The sequence below is a fragment of the Hyperolius riggenbachi genome, chromosome 7 (assembly GCF_040937935.1).
Source record: "Hyperolius riggenbachi isolate aHypRig1 chromosome 7, aHypRig1.pri, whole genome shotgun sequence".
Taxonomy (NCBI): Eukaryota; Metazoa; Chordata; class Amphibia; order Anura; family Hyperoliidae; genus Hyperolius; species Hyperolius riggenbachi.
Window position 1 is genome coordinate 13,687,220 of NC_090652.1, and position 19,138 is coordinate 13,706,357.

The 19,138-nt window shown below is 48.2% G+C and overlaps 2 protein-coding genes across 4 annotated transcripts in view; both read left to right on the forward strand.

Moving 5' to 3' along the window:
• The window catches only part of ATP2A1 (ATPase sarcoplasmic/endoplasmic reticulum Ca2+ transporting 1), a 39,295-nt gene extending 38,085 nt beyond the window's left edge, over window positions 1–1,210 (forward strand). For both annotated transcript variants that reach the window (XM_068243606.1, XM_068243605.1), the window contains one exon: window positions 631–1,210. Coding sequence is in view for 1 of the 2 variants with exons in the window: in XM_068243605.1 (XP_068099706.1) it covers window positions 631–644 (14 nt within the window). In the remaining variant the exon portion in view is untranslated. The remainder of the gene's footprint in view (window positions 1–630) is intronic.
• A 15,064-nt stretch (window positions 1,211–16,274) lies between these two features.
• LOC137524102 (uncharacterized) overlaps window positions 16,275–19,138 on the forward strand; it is a 71,190-nt gene continuing 68,326 nt past the window's right edge. For both annotated transcript variants that reach the window (XM_068243607.1, XM_068243608.1), the window contains exon 1: window positions 16,275–16,369. The gene's annotated coding sequence lies outside the window, so the exon portion shown is untranslated. The remainder of the gene's footprint in view (window positions 16,370–19,138) is intronic.

Consider the following 19,138-nt stretch of genomic DNA (forward strand, 5'->3'; position numbering starts at 1 on the left):
AGGCAGATCGGCGATCCCCGGCCTCTGATTGGCCGGGGATCGCCGGCATATGATAGGCTGAAGCCTATCCTTCAATGCGCAGGACGGAACTCCGTCCTGCGCATTACGGAGAGAGGGAGGGAGGGAGGTAAGGAGGAAGAGGGCGGAAATGGCTGCGGAGGGGGGCTTTGAGAAGCCCCCCCCGCAAAACGCAGATGGCCGGCGGCGATCAGACCCCCCCAGCAGGACATCCCCCTAGTGGGGAAAAAAGGGGGGTAGTCTGATCGCCCTGCTGCACTCCTGATCGGTGCTGCGGGCTGTAGAGCCCCCGCAGCACCGATCAGTGAAAAATCCATTGGTCGGCAAGTGGTTAACAGCTTCAAACAAATTTTTTTTTTGTTTGAAAGCTGCTGTGCATTCTGAATCTCTGCTGGCAAACCTTGTTTGGCTCAGGATCCAGGAGACTGTGTCAGTGTTACAGCGCCACCTGGTGGTAAAAGAGGGGAGATGGAAGGGACGTGGTTCAACGAATTTTTGCAATAGTGGCAGTTTAAACCGAATAGGAAATAAAACCTCATACAAATGCCAATACTGATGCAAAACTGACCTTGCAGGTTTTTTAACTATGTGTCTCTATCTTTCTCTTAACAGAAAAAGCACAGTAAAAGGATTCAGCTTTTTACTGAAAAATACGTCAGATATCAGCCCAAAACCTCCTTTAAGACTTTCTGTTTCACTGTCCCTTTCTGACATCTCATCTTGATATTCTGCAAGATATCACTGCCAAACCGGCATCCGTCTTCCGAGCGCCCTCCACCGCCTGGCGTCCGCCAGGGTCACAAGGCAGGGGCTGTGTTATTGATGGGCTGTTTTTCTGTTTTTTTTTTCCAAGTGCCTTCAAAGGTGTGCTTCCAATTCTGCCCCCCTTTTTATAGCGCTCCCCCCTTCTTGATCAACGCCTCAACTATTCCGCATACACATGAAGGAACTGATCCACCCGGCTGGAAAAGTATGCCAGGACTGAGAACAGATCCCCCCCATGACCCCCCACTCCTCCTGTCTTCTCCATCAGTGAAAGTTACCGAGTCAGTGTTTTGTAAATCCCAGCGTCAAGATATCCTAGCCACGACCCTATGTGGGAGTTGCAGCTTGTAGAAAAGAGAGAAACGGAAGCGAGAAAACCAAATAAACACTGTTCTAGCTATTTATTAAAATTAAACAATAAGTTAAACTCATGGCTGCCGTCTGTTTTATTACTGGAGTTTTGGGGCGGTGGAGAGTTTGTTATTTGGGTCAAATACTGTATATACTCGAGTATAAGTCTGATTCACTTCATAAAAGTATAGGGGTCAGCTTATACACCAGTCACGGGCAGTACTGAGCACACTGAGTAATATGTGTGCTAATAGTGACATTCCCATTTGCAGCAATTTACCCAGTGGTAAGTGGCACTTTAAAGTGGATCCGAGATTAACTTTTATTCATTGCTTAATTGTGTTCCTTTCCTATTGTTTATAGGGCATTCCATAAGCTAAATACTTTTTTGTTTTAATACTTTAATTCCCTATAAACCAAACAAGCCTCACCCACAGGTGTTAAGAGAGCCAAGGCACTTTCAGACAGTAGCAAGGGCTCATGGGAGCTCAGTCTGGGCAGGAGGAGGGGGGAGGTATTACTAGCCAGAGATTTAAGAGGCAAAGGGGAGGAGGAGGGGGGATTAGGCTGAGTGCCGAAGATGCAGATAAGCCTGCCTGTGTGTAATGTTTACAAACAACATGGCCACTCTTAGTGTATCACAGGAAGAAATAATCATATTCTACTGAAGCTGTTTGCAGCTAAATTTGCTGTGTAAACTATCTAAACTTTAGATAAGATATATAGACAAGTTACTTTTTATAGTTAGTTTTTCATCTCGGATCCGCTTTAAAGGACAACTGAAGTGAGAGATACATGGAGGCTGCCATATTTATTTCCTTTTATACAATACCAGTTGCCTGGCAGCCCTGCTGATCTATATGGCTGCAATGGTATCTGAATAATGACATAAACAAGCATGAAGCTAATCCTGTCAGATCTGACAGTAATGCCAGAAACACCTGATCTGCTGCATGCTTGTTCAGGGTTTATGGCTAAAAGTATTAGAGGCAGAGGATCAGCAAGAAGGACATAAATATGGCAGCCTCCATATCACTCTTGCTTCAGTTGCTCTTTAAGGAAAGGAAATGCTAAGAAAACACAGGGCTGAAAGTCCTGGCCACAACAATTAACAAGGAAAGGGGCAGGGGGGGGGGGGGGTAATACTGGGCTGCATAAGGGAGTGAATAATTGCAGCACTTCGGGACCTGGAGGAGCTATTGGCTGCACTTTAGGGACAGGAGGGATTAATGGATGCAATACTGTATGCAGTGCAGTCATTAAAGGGAAGGTCCAAGCAAAAAAAAAAAAATGAGTTTCACTTACCTGGGGCTTCTACCAGCCCCATGCAGCCATCCTGTGCCCTCGTAGTCACTCACTGCTGCTCCAGTCCCCCGCTGGCAGCTTTCTGACCTCGGAGGTCAGGGCCGAATTGCGTACATTTTTACACATTCCCGCTAGTGCAGGAACATTAACGCATACATTTTTACGCGTTAGTGGTGCAACGAGTAAATTTTTGTTCCTGCACTAGCTGGAATGCGTAAAAATGTATGCAATGTGGCCCTGACCTCCGAGGTCAGAAAGCTGCCAGCGGGGGACTGGAGCAGCAGAGAGTGACTACAAGGGCACAGGATGGCTACATGGGGCTGGTAGAAGCCCCAGGTAAGTAAAACTCATTTTTTTGTTTTGCTTGGACCTTCCCTTTAACCCCTCCTGAGCCCCAAGTGCAGCCATTAACTTTGCTGGGTAAACTTATACTTGAGTCAATAAAAAATTCCAGCTTAAGGTGGTTTAATATTGGAGTCAACTTACACACAAGGTCGGCCTGTATTCAAGTGTATACGGTATGTTTAAGAATTCCATGTAAACGTGTCTATGCCAGCTATATCCGCAGCTACAGACGCTTAAAGGGAATCTGAAGTGAAAATAAACTAATGATATAATTAATTGTATGTGTAGTACAGCTAAGGAATAAGAGCATGAGTAGCACAGATATGAGTCTCATATTGTTTCCAGTACAGAAATATTTAAGAAACTCCATTTGTTATTTATGGAAAAGAGCTTCTCTGAGCTCTCCGACCCAACTGGAGTGAGCTATAGTGCTGTTTTCTGAAGCATTTATCTCAACCTGTCTCCCACTGTTCCTTGTTTGTTAAAGATTTTTACTGCAGAGAAGTTCAAATTGCTCATTAGCTTTGCTCTGTTTCATAGTTTAAAATACAGAGTGTGGTTTATAAACTGCAAATATTACAGAATGTGTAATGAAAAAAAAGGCTATATAACTGACAATAAAGATATGAGACTCTTTTCTTTGCTACTAATGTTCTATCAATTATTCAAACTACACATACAACTAATTGTATAAGTTTTTTCGCTTCATGGCACTTTAATGAGAGGCTTAAAATGGCCATATATCTAGTGATTTGGTGGCCCGATCAACCAACCAATTTGATAATGTTAGCGAATTGAGAATCGAGTGTGTTCCAGTATGAGCGATCGACAACCAAAATCTGGGTGAATCGAGTTGATTTGTCGATCAATCAGGTTGGAAGCTATCGGTCAATCGTAGAGGAACCAGCTACTGTTTTCAATCGCCAAAGAGTCCATTTTTGGATAAAGAGCATGGAGGCAAATCATGGTTCAGATCGATGAGTGAGGCTGGATCGTAAAGGATCTCACTTGTAGTGTGTGGGCCACTAGTCAATCGACTTTGGATCAACCACACTGCAGTTGATCCCCTAATAAAGATGATCTCTTAGTCGATAGAAACGACATCCCTAGAAGTACTGTATGTCTACCTTTAGGCTGGTTTCACAGTGGGACGTTAAAGTCCCACGTTACAGCAGCCAGTAACGCAGCCTAACTCACAGCACTGCTAAATCAATGGGCTGTTCACAGTGCCCACGTTGGGTTACACAGCACGTTTAAACAAAGTGCTGCGTGCTGTACGTCATACTGGGCTAAGCCACGTTAGACTGTTTGCACATGCTCAGTAATGTTGGAGGAGGAGGTCTCCCCTCCTCCTCCGCGGCCAGCCACATGGCTAATTAATATTCACTGCACTGTGGTGACTCTGGTGGGACTGTAGTGTTGTCCTGATCATGAACGAATCGTTCGTTTGATCCGGATCTTTTTTGTTAGTCGAATCATCCGGATCATCACAATGAAAGAGTCGGTTCACAGTGGATGTCTGTCTGGAAGAAACAGGAACATACAGAATGTACAGTGCAGGGAAAGTCCTGTCCTGCTAGTCATTTCACCCCCAGTCTGCTTCCCTAGTACAATGATTCAAATGATTCGGTTTAAAGATCCGGATCTTTTCAATGATCCGATTCAAATGATTCAAATCCTTAAAAAGATCCGGACTTCCTATCACTAACCTGGAGCGGCTGCTTTGAGAGCCGCATAACGCAGCTCAATCTGACGTCCAACTTCATCACCACCATGCGTTACGTTTGGGGCACGTTATGCGACCATAACATCCCCTAAAACGCAACGTCTTGGTGGGAAAGTAGCCTTAGGCTTGCAGTTTTCCTGCACGTGTCATGCCAGTTTCATGCAGCTTGAGGGCTCAAACCCACTAGCAGCCTTTTCTTAAAGCTGGTGATTTGAAAAGCAGCTCTTGCTAATGCAATGCTATGGGGGATTTTTTTTTTAAATCACATCACTCAAGTGGGATCACACCCATAGCATTACATTAGCAAGAGCTTTTCAAATCACAAAGCGCTCAGAAAAGCGCTCCTAGTGGGTTCCAGGCCTGAAATTGGACCAATCATATTCACTTCTACCAATTCCAGGCTGCATATAATCTGCATGAAATGTGCATGTAAACTGGAACGTTTAATATCGCCTTGGCCATCTTTTCGCTACAACTAAGCGGCAGAGTAACGAAAAGTGAGTGTGTTGTCATTAGTTTTGAATCAGGATGATACCATTTATTGGCTCTATTGGCTTCTAAGTTAGCCAATAAATGGTATCATCCTGATTCAAAACTTCTTTCTTTTACTGATGGCTAACACGGTACAATACCCTACGGCTTGTTACAGTATTATTTTGTTATAATAAATTTGGGTATAGTAAATATTGGGGTATAGTAAACTACCTCTCAGGGCACCGCCAATCTCCATTATAAGTCTATGGGAGGAGCCCCTGGTAAAGTAAACCCGCATATAATAAAACTTCTGTTATAGTAAACATGTTTTCTACGTGACGCTGACTCTGCACATAGTAGAATGCATGTGTCATATGTCAGTGTGAAACCCGTAGTCGGCTGTTCTCTTCAAGCAGGTGCTGCAAGTCCCGCCTGCAGAGGTATTGGAGCCACCCACAGGAAGCGAGTGGTTACCTCTATTTAATGACAGCTGCAATTTTTAAGGAGCCCTGGTTACTGTACCAGTGATTTGTCCAGCCTGGCTATGCAGCCCTAAGGTATACTTAACCTTGTAGTCCACCAGATGTGCCAGCGCTTGTACTGTACATCGAATAGGAGGACAGAGCTGGCCCTGTGCAGCAGAGAATGTACCAGGGCATGCTGGGCAGGCGCGGAGCTAGGGGGGGTCGGGGTAGGACAAGTGCCCCGGGGCGCCTGGTCCCCAAGGGCGCCCTCCGCCTGGCTGAGCTGCGGGGTTTTTTTTGCGGGTGAGGGGAGCAGCGCAGAGAAGAGGGAGAGCTGTGCGGACGGTGAGGAAGGGGGGCCATATCCCCCCTCCTTCCCTCACCTTAGGTGCTCTCTCCCTCCCTCGCTGTCCCCTCCAATGTCCGGGTGGCTCTTGGCTGGCAGCGGCGGGCGGAACTCACCTCCGTCTCGCTCCAGCGCCGGGCGGAAGTTCGGGTGCGCAGCCGCTGGTCTGGACCAGACCAGAGTAGTGGCAGATCCATCCGGCACTGCGACGAGACGGAGGTAAGTTCCGCCCGCCGCTGCCAGCCACCCGGACATTGGAGGGGACAGCGAGGAAGGGAGAGCAGCTCTTCTCTGCGCTGCTCCCCTCCTGCTGGGGAGGGGGACACCTGACCTGGCTACCTACTCTGGGCACATATACCCCTGCCTACATATACTGGACTTATATCCCTGGCTACCTACTCTGGGCACATATACCCCTGGCTACCTACTCTGGGCACATATACCCCTGGCTACCTACTCTGGGCACATATACCCCTGGCTACCTACTCTGGGCACATATACCCCTGGCTACCTACTCTGGGCACATATACCCCTGGCTACCTACTCTGGGCACATATACCCCTGGCTACCTACTCTGGGCACATATACCCCTGGCTACCTACTCTGGGCATATATACCCCTGGCTACCTACTCTGGGCACATATACCCCTGGCTACCTACTCTGGGCACATATACCCCTGGCTACCTACTCTGAGCACATATACCCCTGGCTACCTACTCTGGGCATATATACCCCTGGCTACCTACTCTGGGCACATATACCCCTGGCTACCTACTCTGGGCACATATACCCCTGGCTACCTACTCTGGGCATATATACCCCTGGCTACCTACTCTGGGCACATATACCCCTGGCTACCTACTCTGGGCACATATACCCCTGCCTACATATACTGCGCATATACCCCTGGCTACCTACTCTGGGCACATATACCCCTGGCTACCTACTCTGGGCACATATACCCCTGGCTACCTACTCTGGGCACATATACCCCTGGCTACCTACTCTTGGCACATATACCCCTGCCTACATATACTGGGCATATACCCCTGGCTACCTACTCTGGGCACATATACCCCTGGCTACCTACTCTGGGCACATATACCCCTGGCTACCTACTCTGGGCACATATACCCCTGGCTACCTACTCTGGGCACATATACCCCTGGCTACCTACTCTGGGCACATATACCCCTGGCTACCTACTCTGGGCATATATACCCCTGGCTACCTACTCTGGGCACATATACCCCTGGCTACCTACTCTGGGCACATATACCCCTGGCTACCTACTCTGGGCATATATACCCCTGGCTACCTACTCTGGGCACATATACCCCTGGCTACCTACTCTGGGCACATATACCCCTGGCTACCTACTCTGGGCATATATACCCCTGGCTACCTACTCTGGGCACATATACCCCTGGCTACCTACTCTGGGCACATATACCCCTGGCTACCTACTCTGGGCATATATACCCCTGGCTACCTACTCTGGGCACATATACCCCTGGCTACCTACTCTGGGCATATATACCCCTGGCTACCTACTCTGGGCACATATACCCCTGGCTACCTACTCTGGGCACATATACCCCTGGCTACCTACTCTGGGCACATATACCCCTGGCTACCTACTCTGGGCATATATACCCCTGGCTACCTACTCTGGGCACATATACCCCTGGCTACCTACTCTGGGCACATATACCCCTGGCTACCTACTCTGGGCATATATACCCCTGGCTACCTACTCTGGGCACATATACCCCTGCCTACATATATTGGGCACATATACCCCTGGCTACCTACTCTGGGCACATATACCCCTGGCTACCTACTCTGGGCACATATACCCCTGCCTACCTACTCTGGGCATATATACCCCTGGCTACCTACTCTGGGCACATATACCCCTGGCTACCTACTCTGGGCACATATACCCCTGGCTACCTACTCTGGGCATATATACCCCTGGCTACCTACTCTGGGCACATATACCCCTGGCTACCTACTCTGGGCATATATACCCCTGGCTACCTACTCTGGGCACATATACCCCTGGCTACCTACTCTGGGCACATATACCCCTGCCTACATATATTGGGCACATATACCCCTGGCTACCTACTCTGGGCACATATACCCCTGGCTACCTACTCTGGGCACATATACCCCTGCCTACATATATTGGGCACATATACCCCTGGCTACCTACTCTGGGCACATATACCCCTGGCTACCTACTCTGGGCACATATACCCCTGGCTACCTACTCTGGGCACATATACCCCTGGCTACCTACTCTGGGCACATATACCCCTGGCTACCTACTCTGGGCACATATACCCCTGGCTACCTACTCTTGGCACATATACCCCTGCCTACATATACTGGGCACATATACCCCTGGCTACCTACTCTGGGCACATATACCCCTGGCTACCTACTCAGGGCACATATACCCCTGCCTACATATACTGGGCATATACCCCTGGCTACCTACTCTGGGCACATATACCCCTGGCTACCTACTCAGGGCACATATACCCCTGGCTACCTACTCTGGGCACATATTCCCCTGGCTACCTACTCTGGGCACATACCCCTGGCTACCTACTCTGGGCACATATACCCCTGCCTACATATACTGGGCATATACCCCTGGCTACCTACTCTGGGCACATATACCCCTGCCTACATATACTGGGCACATATACCCCTAACTACATATACTGGGTACATATACCCCTGGCTACATATACTGGGCATATATACCCCTGGCTACATATACTGGGCATATATACCCCTGGCTACATATACTGGGCACATATACCTCTGGCTACATATACTGGGGACACATACCCCTGCCTACATATACTGGGCACATATACCCCTGGCTACCTGTTCTGTGGACATCTCTACCCCTGGCTACCTGTTCTGGGGACATCTATACTGCTGGCCACCTATTCTGGGGACACCTATAGACCTGGGGCTACCTATTTTTGGGGAAGCACTGCTGTCAGATTGAGTGTATTTTGGGGAACTGCTGCCAGGTGAGAGGTGTCTACCATATTAAGGGGGCATTCTGCCTATTTATGTGAAATGCTGTCTATTTATGTGCCTCATGACTGCTGAATTTGTCTTGTTGGGGGCCTCATGGTTACTGAATTTGTCTTGTTGGGGGCCTCATGATTTGTTGGGGGCCTCAAGATCGCTGAATTTGTCTTGTTAGGGGCCTCATGATTGCTGAATTTGTCTTGTTAGGGGCCTCATGATTGCTGAATTTGTCTTGTTGGGGGCCTCAGGATTGCTAAATTTGTCTTGTTGGGGGCCTCATGATTGCTGAGCTGGTCATGTTGGGGGCCTCATGTTTACTCATGATTGCGGAATTTGTCTTGATGGGGGGGGCTCATGATTGCTGAATTTGTCTTGGAACATGCTGGAAGGTACATACTGAGGGAGGGTGGGTGAGCGTGAGCCTGCTAACCTCCATGTACATTTGAAGGGGCGTGACCAAATGTGGAGCACCCATAACCACGCCCACATTTGGTCACGACCCTTCACCTTAGGGGGCGCATTAATAGTCTTTGTCCCCGGGCGCTGAAAACCCTAGCTACGCCTCTGATGCTGGGCCATTTCTAGGACAAGTGCTTGTACTGTACCTCCAATGGGAGGACAGGGCTGTCTTGTGCACCAGGGCATGCTGGGCCATTTCTAGGACAAGTGCTTGTACAGTACCTCCAATGGGAGGGCAGAGCTGGTCCTGTGCAGCAGAGAATGCACCAGGGTATGCTGGGCCCTTTCTAGGACAAGTGCTTGTACTGTACCTCCAATAGGAAGACAGAGATGGTCCTGTGCAGCAGAGAATATACCAAGGCATGCTGGGCCATTTCTAGGACAAGTGCTTGTACTGTACCTCCAATGGGAGGACAGAGCTGTCTTGTGCACCAGGGCATGCTGGGCCATTTCTAGGACAAGTGCTTGTACTGTACCTCCAATGGGGGGGGGGTCAGAGATGTCCTGTGCAGCAGAGAATGTGCCAGGGCATGCTGGGCCATTTCTAGGACAAGAGCTTGTACTGTACCTCCAATGGGGGGGGGGGGGTGGCAGAGCTGTCCTGTGCAGCAGAGAATGTGTCAGGGCATGCTGGGCCATTTCTAGGACAAGGGCTTGTACTGTAGGACAGTAGAGCAAAAAGTCCAGGTCAGCACACCCTTTCAAAATGCAGATTGTCTCAATTTATTGCTTCATAAGCACGTGAAAAATGACAATTGTTTCGGGGCCACGGCAGGTCCCCTTCTTCAGAATCGTTTTGTTTGCACTATCTGAAGAAGGGGACCTGCCGTGGCCCTGAAACAATTGTCCTTTTTCACGTGCTTATGAAGCAATAAATTGAGACAATCTGCACTTTTTGCTTTACTGTTGAATGTTTGGATGTTTGGGCACAGCATCTACAGGGCACAGCACCCGCACCTTGGGGCAAGGTGTGCCACCTCCGCAGCAGAGAATGTACCAGGGCATGCTGGGATATTTCTAGGACAAGTGCTTGTACTGCCCTTCCAATGGGAGGACAGAGCTGCTCCTGTGCAGCAGAGAATGTACCAGGGCATGCTGGGCCATTTCTAGGACAAGTGCTTGTACTGTACCTCCAATGGGAGGACAGTGCTGCTCCTGTGCAGCAGAGAATGTACCAGGGCATGCTGGGCCATTTCTAGGACAAGTGCTTGTACTGTACCTCCAATGGGATGACAGAGCTGCTCCTGTGCAGCAGAGAATGCACCAGGGCATGCTGGGCCATTTCCAGGACAAGTGCTTGTACTGTACCTCCAATGGGAGGACAGAGCTGCTCCTGTGCAGCAGAGCATGTACCAGGGCATGCTGGGCCATTTCTAGGACAAGTGATTGTACTGTACCTCCAATGGGAGGACAGAGCTGCCCCCGTGCAGCAGAGAATGCACCAGGGCATGCTGGGCCATTTCTAGGACAAGTGCTTGTACTGTACCTCCAATGGGAGAATAGAGCTGCTCCTGTACAGCAGAGAATATACCAGGGCATGCTGGGCCATTTCCAGGACAAGTGCTTGTACTGTACCTCTAATGGGAGAATAGAGCTGCTCCTGTACAGCAGAGAATATACCAGGGCATGCTGGGCCATTTCTAGGACAAGTGCTTGTACTGTACCTCCAATGGGAGAATAGAGCTGCTCCTGTGTAGCAGAGAATGTACCAGGGCATGCTGGGCCATTTCTAGGACAATTTCTGATACATTAAACTTCTGATATAGTAAACCGCATTTCCTGGTCCTTTGGCGTTTACTATAACAAGATTATACTGGATTAGTTATAATGGAGACTTCCTGTACTGATATAACCAATAAATTTGTACTGTCAGGTTAGAAAACAAGACCCCGTATTAAAACACACTTAGCTAAAGCTTACCTTTTGAGGCTTGCAATTCAGACATAAAGAACCTAGAAAAAGTAAACAGTTATCTGTGTGTTAAAATCAAAAAAGCATCAAAGGAAGTGTGCTTAAAGTGGGATTAAAAACTTGTGAAATTAAAATTTAAGTACTCGCTCTTATATACATAAATGAACATTTGAAAGCATCCCCTGTAAGTAAAAACATGTATTTTCAATGCAGAGAACAGTAGAAATTTATACTGCTCTGCTAATTGAAAAATGTAATCATTGCCAGGAAAAGCTCTCTGCCTGGTCTCTTCACTCTGCTCCCCCTCTCCCCTCTGCCAAATAGACACATCATTGTGGCAAAGGCTAAGTCACTTCAGCAAAGGAGAGAGGGGGAGCAGAGTGAAGAAACCAGGCAGAGAGCTTTTCCTGGCCGGAAATGATTACATTTACTGATTAGCAGAGCAGCTTAAACTCTGACTTCTCTCTGCACTGAAAGTAAACATAAAAGTTCTGTAATGTACCTAAAGGTGGCCATACATCTAGTGACTTGGCTGTACAATCGACCAACCGATTTAATCATTTTATTGATTTGAGAGATATTTGAGTGTGTTTGAGTATGCCCAATCGATGAAAAGTGGCTGATATCATGGTGAACCGACCAGCTTGGTCGATCTGTACTGTACCTTCACTGGGAGGACAGAGCTGGTCCTGTGTAGCAGAGAATGTACCAGGGCATGCTGGGCCATTTCTAGGACAAGCGATTGTACTATACCTCCAATGGGAGGACAGAGCTGCTCCTGTGCCGCAGTGAATGTACCAGGGCATGCTGGGCCATTTCTAGGACAAGTGCTTGTACTGTACCACCAATGGGAGGGCAGAGCTGCTCCTGTGCCGCAGAGAATGTACCAGGGCATGCTGGGCCATTTCTAGGACAAGTGCTTGTACTGTACCTCCAATGGGAGGACAGAGCTGCTCCTGTGCAGCAGTGAATGTACCAGGGCATGCTGGGCCATTTCTAGGACAAGTGCTTGTACTGTACCACCAATGGGAGGGCAGAGCTGCTCCTGTGCCGCAGAGAATGTACCAGGGCATGCTGGGCCATTTCTAGGACAAGTGCTTGTACTATACCTCCAATGGGAGGACAGAGCTGCTCCTGTGCAGCAGTGAATGTACCAGGGCATGCTGGGCCATTTCTAGGACAAGTGCTTGTACTGTACCTCCAATGTGAGGACAGAGCTCAGTGTTCTCCACGGAAATTTTTTCCAGCCGGGTGGCATGAAAAAGTATGTAGAAAGACAAAAAGAAAGAACAATCGAGAGCCCCCAATAGTGTATTATTGTTGATATAAGGTAATCTTCCCTTTGTACAGCAGATATGGATATACTCACAAGTCTGGGTTGCCAACCTCAGGCAACCACTCCAATCACATATGGGGATATTAAGCCTGTCCCCACTCAGGCTAAGAAGTCGCTCTCCGTAGAAGAAAAATAAGGGTGTACCCACCCATCCACCAGGTGGATAATGATATCTGTAGTAGTTAGAGGCGCCAGCAGAATAAAAATTAGTAGTCTATTAAAACTATATAAAAAATTGGTGGACCGGCGTGGATTCGTCTCCCCAATATATATGACACAACCACCATATATGGTATCCAGAAAAATATATATTTATAATAAGTACTCCACATAAAATTATGCAACGCGTTTCGCTGGTCCCAAGCCCGCTTCCTCAGGCAAATACAAGAGCAGGAGTAACTCCGAGGTTGTGCAGATAGGTGCAGCTCCCATTTTATTGATACGAGAGATATTTGAGTGTGTTCGAGTATGCCCAATCGATCAAAAGTGGCTGATATCATGGTTAACCAACCAGCTTGGTCGATCAAGCTGGATGGAAGATATTTGTGAATTCCACAGGAATTGGATACTGTTCGCATATCATCCCATTGAGACAAAACAGATTGTTTAGAGAAGGTGAATCGCATAGGATATCACTTGAAGTGGGTGGGCCACTAGTCGATTGACTTTTGATCAATCACACTGAAGTTAATCACCAAATAAAGTCAATCACTTTTTTGATTGAATCAAAATCACTAGATGTATGGCTACCTTAAGAGTAGGTAGTCAATTTTAGTTTAGGGAGTTAAATCCCACTGTAAAACGATTGGTATGTTCTATAGAGGATTATTAGCTACACACCTTTACTAGGTCTCTGTGAGGTTCTATTTCTCAGCTCTATTTGCTTTGTGATGATTTACTGCCAGTCTATAGGCAGGAAGTGGGAACGGGACCTCATGGAGACAAAATAAAGGAGAATTTTAAAGGAATCATCAAGCAATCTCTGCTAATCCCCCGCCCCGATCTACTTACCTGGGGCTTCCTCCAGCCCCTTGCAGCTGACATGTCCCATGCCGCAGCTCCGCTCTCCGTCGCTGGCCTGGGGTTCCCCGCTGGTGCGGAGGCTGACCTCTAGGTCGTCCAGCGTTTTCCCCAGGCTCTTTTAGCCAGGTGCTCCACCCGGCTAGTTTTAATGAGCACCTGGTTGTTATCGGCTCACCTCCTCCTATGCTGTAAGCAGAGTTATGCACAGAAACACCGGCCTGCCATTCTCCCATATTGCCCCGGCTACTTTTTCATGCCACCCGGCTACTTTTTTCATGCCACCCGGCTACTTTTTTCATGCCACCCGGCTACTATTTCTTGCCACCCGGCTACTATTTCTTGCCACCAGGCTAGAAAAAAATTCTGGGGAGAACACTTTCGTTCTCTACTGCACCTGCGCGAGTGCCACTGTCAATCAAACCCACCTTGTCCGGGCTGTACTGGATTTGAGTGACAGCGGCGCTCACGAAGGCGCAGTAGAGGACGGCCTAGCGAGGCACTGTCGGGGACCCCAGTCCAGCAGCTAGGAGCGGAGCTGTGGTGTGGGATATGTCGGCTGCAAAGGAGGAGGAAGCCCCAGGTAAGTGTAGCAGATTGCTTGATGATTCCTTTAACTAAAAAACAACATTTGGAAAACAAACACACCATAAACAAAAATAACATTACATAAATATTTCCAACAGGCCTAAACATTGAATTTTCTACCCACGTGCAAGCTTTTTGCAAGAAATCTGCAGTATGTCTAATTCCTGCTTTCACGGAAGCGAACATAGGGTTTACATCCTGTGTTTACAAATTAGCTGCTCTGCCTAGGCAGCCAGCTGACACAGCTGAGATATCACATTACACTTGTGATTAGTCACAGGTGAGGGGGAATTAGACAGGCTAAACTCTCTAAGTACATACAGGGTGCATTTCTCTGTTTTCCTTCTGCCCTGTGCAAGAGTTAAAGGAAACCTGTGAAGAAAAAAAGAAAATAGTGCACCAAATGGATCCTCAGTGGCTTCCTCCCGTCCTCCTCCCCTGGGCCATATGGTGGAAAAACTGTTGACAAGGGCTTGTTGAGGGTTCATGCATGTGCAGTAGCACAGACCCAATCGGGCTTCGGTGGAAAAAGCTGAGCCTGATAGGGTCCATGCTACTGCCCAGATGGCTGCACATTAGCATGGATCCGACTGGGCTCGCTTGTTTCCAATTACTGCCAAGGCGTTTTGCGGCCGCACAGGAACACCTGGCCAGAGGAGGGTGGGGAAGCCTCTGCTGGCATTGGTAACATTTCCTATGCATGTGACCGGCAATATTACCGTCACATTGTGCATCAGGCCAGATATGCTTTGAAGGACGGCTAAAAGTGAACCAGAGACGAAGAACCCTCATGTATTTTACCATATATCAGTGGGACCATTAGAGAAAACATCTACCCTGCTCTCTGTTTCATTCTTCACTGTTAAGCTTGCAGTCTGGCTTTGCTCAGGAATCATTATAGCTGAGTCTGTCTTCTCTGATGTCTTTTCAAGCCCAAGCCTGCCCCCTTCTGGCTCTGCTATAATGACTCAGCTATAATGATTCCTGAGCAAAGCCAGACTGAATGCTCAGTGGGGGATTTTATCAGAGCTGATATCAAGCAGGCTGAGAAGTAAAGAATGAAACAGAGAGCAGGGTCGGCGTTTTCTCTAATGTTCCCACTGATATATATGGTAAAATACATGGGGGTTCTTCGTTTCTGGTTCACTAAAAACTTCACTTCCGCTACTGAATACACTCTTCCCAAACCTGTGCTTGTTTCTCACCTTGCAGCACCGGAGTCCAGGGGTGGAATCCTGATCCAGAACGCTATTATAGCAGGAATCAGAGATGGAATGAGACCCTAGGCAAGGTACTAGCTTTGGCTCCTCCTTATGGTAATCCAAGATGGGAGAAGGGTCAGAGGATGCAGTTGGGGACCCTCACACCCACTGGGCCCAAGGCACCTGCCTAAATTGCCTTGTGGATGATCCTGCTCTGACAGGCATATCATACCAATCAATTCATCCCGTTTTGAAGATTCACACATAGGGCACTTCTGCCAAATGCCCGCCCAAACTCCACAATGCGCCCGTATGGTAACAGCCTCGGCTCCATGCCTGCGCACTCCTCGCCTGACACAGACACAGCTCATGGACAGATTCCTGGGCCTTTTATTAGGTAGAATGCTGCTTTCAAGGACAAGCGATGTCCCACCATCAAATGAGTCCAACCAACTAGTTACTGCTACTAGTTAGTGCTAGAGACTAGTCAGTATCATAGTCGCCTCCACAAGCCTGAATGGCAGACCGTTAGTGACGCCAAACTCTTCTGAACTCTGTAAAGTGCCGCAGAAATAATAAGTCTAGGAGAAGGCGCAATAATAATACTGCAATGTCTTTCTGTGAGGCGTCTGAGAGGCGGAGCTCCTCAGAACCATCGGAGAACAGTGACTGGCGCAGCACTTGGCTCCACCCAGGAGGAGAGAAGGCGCCCTGGCTCAGCGTGTGACGAGAATCCCGCCATTTTCAGTGCAGCAGCTCAGGATGCCGAAGCCCGGATGTTTCCCGCACTTTTCTCTGGTGAAGCGCACACGAGCCACTCTGACAGGAAGTCACGTGCCCGCCCTCTCTCGAGCCGCCGCTCCGCTGCAGGTGCACGTGCGTCAGGGAGCCAATCAGAATCTAGGTGAAGACTATCCGCGCTTCACAGGCTGATATTCTTGTCTCCGGAGAGGACGGAGCTCCGCCTACTGTTGCTTCTGCACTCCGCGTGCCAGGTAATTGCTGCTCTCTCTGGCGGGAAGGTGTGCGTGTGTGGGAGGAGCTGGGTAGCCTTAACACAGGTGGGGGAGGGGGGGGGGCAGCAGTGCAGTGCTGGGTGGCTTCTGTGTTGTGGGGGGGTCAGCTGTGCAATGCTGGCAGTGGGGGGTGCAGCTGTGCTGGCAGTCGGGGGGTTGGGGCAGTGGTAGCAGTGGGGGGGGGGGGGGGAGGTGGGCAGCTGTGCAATGCAGTGGGGGGGGGGGGGTGCAACTATTCAATGTTGTTTGCAGTGCTGGGAGGGGGGGCAGCTCTGCAATGCTGTGTGCAGTGGGGGGGGGGGGGGGGCGCAGCTGTGTGCATTGCTGGCGGTGGGTTGCATGAGTACAGTGTAGCCAGAGCACGGCAGGTTGCAAACTTTAATGTGGTATGTGAGTTGGGTTTATTTGGATTTGGCAGGATGGTAAAGAATGCAGGAAATGAGGAGGGGGGGGGGAGATCCGAGCACAAATCCATGAGGGGTGGTCAAAGTGTAGCTGAGACGGAAGATATAAGAAAATGTACCTGGGGCTTCCTCCAGCCTCCTCCAGACTGATCACTCCCACGCCGCCGTCCTCTGCTGCCGGCAGCCTTTGCAACTGGCCCTGGTAAGTCATTCATTCAGGCTGTGCGCGCTGCCTTGTCTTGTTCCCTTGGCCAGAAGCATTCTGCTCCACAGGAGCGAGACATGGGAGCGTGCACAGCCCGCCTGCGCTTTATGCCCTGGACTGGAGGACTTTCCAGAGCAATTTGCGGAAACTAGGAAGGAAAGGACAGCGGCATGGGAGCGATCAGGCCAGAGGGGGCTGGAGTAAGCATGTATGTATACATTTTTTATACACCCCTTGTTTTACTTTACTTTAAAGCGACCTTTTAAGGTGGCCACACACCATACAATTTTTTAAATATCTGTTCAATTTAAGAATTGCAATCAATTTTTCTGACTGACTGTAATATTTCAAAAATATTGTAATATTTCAAAATGTATCACACACGTATGTTCAATCTTTCCCCAATTATGATAAAAATTATTGGAAACTCTGAGAAAATTGCCAGGGTGTGTATATTAATAAATTGACAATCTAACACACACCATACAATCTTTAGAAAGATTGAAGAAAAATATCTGGCATTCCGGATCGATAAAAATAGAAGAAAACGGGAAATCCGATCGGATTTTTCACTTGAATTAAAAGAAAACTTTCGATTGTTTCGGGAGATCCGATCGTTGTTATCGAATTGCCGTAAAATCTGATCATTTTATTGTATCGTGTGTGGCCAAGAGACACTGAAGCGAGAAAAAATATTATGATATAATGATTTGTATGTGTAGTACAGCTAAGAAATAAAAGTAGAGACAAGTCTTATGCTGGATTCACACCATACAATTTTTTGGCAGATTTACCTGCCCGATCGATAATTTCCAGCATGTCCGATCTGAGGATCGATCGATTTTATGAGCGATTTTCCGACTGATTTCTGTTCGTTTCTATGGAAATCGATCACAAAATCACTCATGAAATCGATCGATCCTCAGATCGGACATGTTGGAAATAATCGATCGGGCAAGTAAATCTGCCGAAAAATTGTATGGTGTGGATCCAGCATAATATTCTTTCCAGTACAGGAAGAGTTAAGAAACTCCAGTTGTTATCTATGCAAAAGAGCCATTGAGCTCCACAACTTTCAAAGTCGCAGAGAGCTCTGTCTTCTGAAGCTTGTTACCTCAACTGTCTGTCACTGTATTTTCTTTTTCTCTGCAGAGGACAGTTCAAAAGGTCACTGGCCTGCTCTGTGAAATCATTTAGAATGCTGAGTAGTGTGTAAACTGCAAATATTTGAGAATGATGCAATGCTATAAAACAAATATATAACTGAAAATAAAAATATGAGAATATTTTCTTTGCTACTAATGTTCTAGTAATCATCCGTACTACACAACCAATTCATTATATCACATTTTTTTTTCCGCTTCAGTGTCTCTTTAATGAAAAAGTGTTGGGAGGGGTACTTACCTCAGGTGGGGGAAGCCTCTGGATCTGGATCTGAAAAGAGGCTTCCCCTGTCCTTCTCAGTAGAGGCAATCCAGCGGTGGAAGCCCCAAAAGTCTGCTTGTCAGTGCTGTGCACGCTAGCGGTTTCCCGCTCTGGCTCCGGCGGGAGTGGACGAGCCCAATCAGGTCCGCTATACTGCGCAGACGCCTCACACCTGCACACGGAAGCTGGCACTGCGCACAGTCACTTGTCTTTTTTATAGTCTGGGGGACCCAGCATAGGATCGGGCTGGCCAATAGAGATAAGAAGTTCGGATTTTTTCAATGATTCGGATGATTCGAATTGGATCATTGAAAAGATCTTTGATCCAAATCTTGAATCATTTTACTAGGGAAGCATTCGGGGGTGAAATGACTGGCAGGACAGGACTTTCCCTGCAGGGGACAGAGAAGGGAAGGGGGGTGGACAGACAGAGAAGGGGAGAAGATGGACAGAGGGCAGGGAGTGGACAGAGAAGGGGAGGGGGGTGGACACACAGAAAAGGGGAGAAGGTGGACAGAGAAGGGAGGAGGTGGACGAAGAGGGGTGAGCAGAGAGCAGAAATGTTTTTTTGCACACATTACCCACATGTTGCAACCATATGCTTTAAAGGAATACTGTAGGGGGGTCGGGGGAAAATGAGTTGAACTTACCCGGGGCTTCTAATGGTCTTTTAAAAGACACAGCTCATACAATACGGGTTTTGGAAGGGAGGAA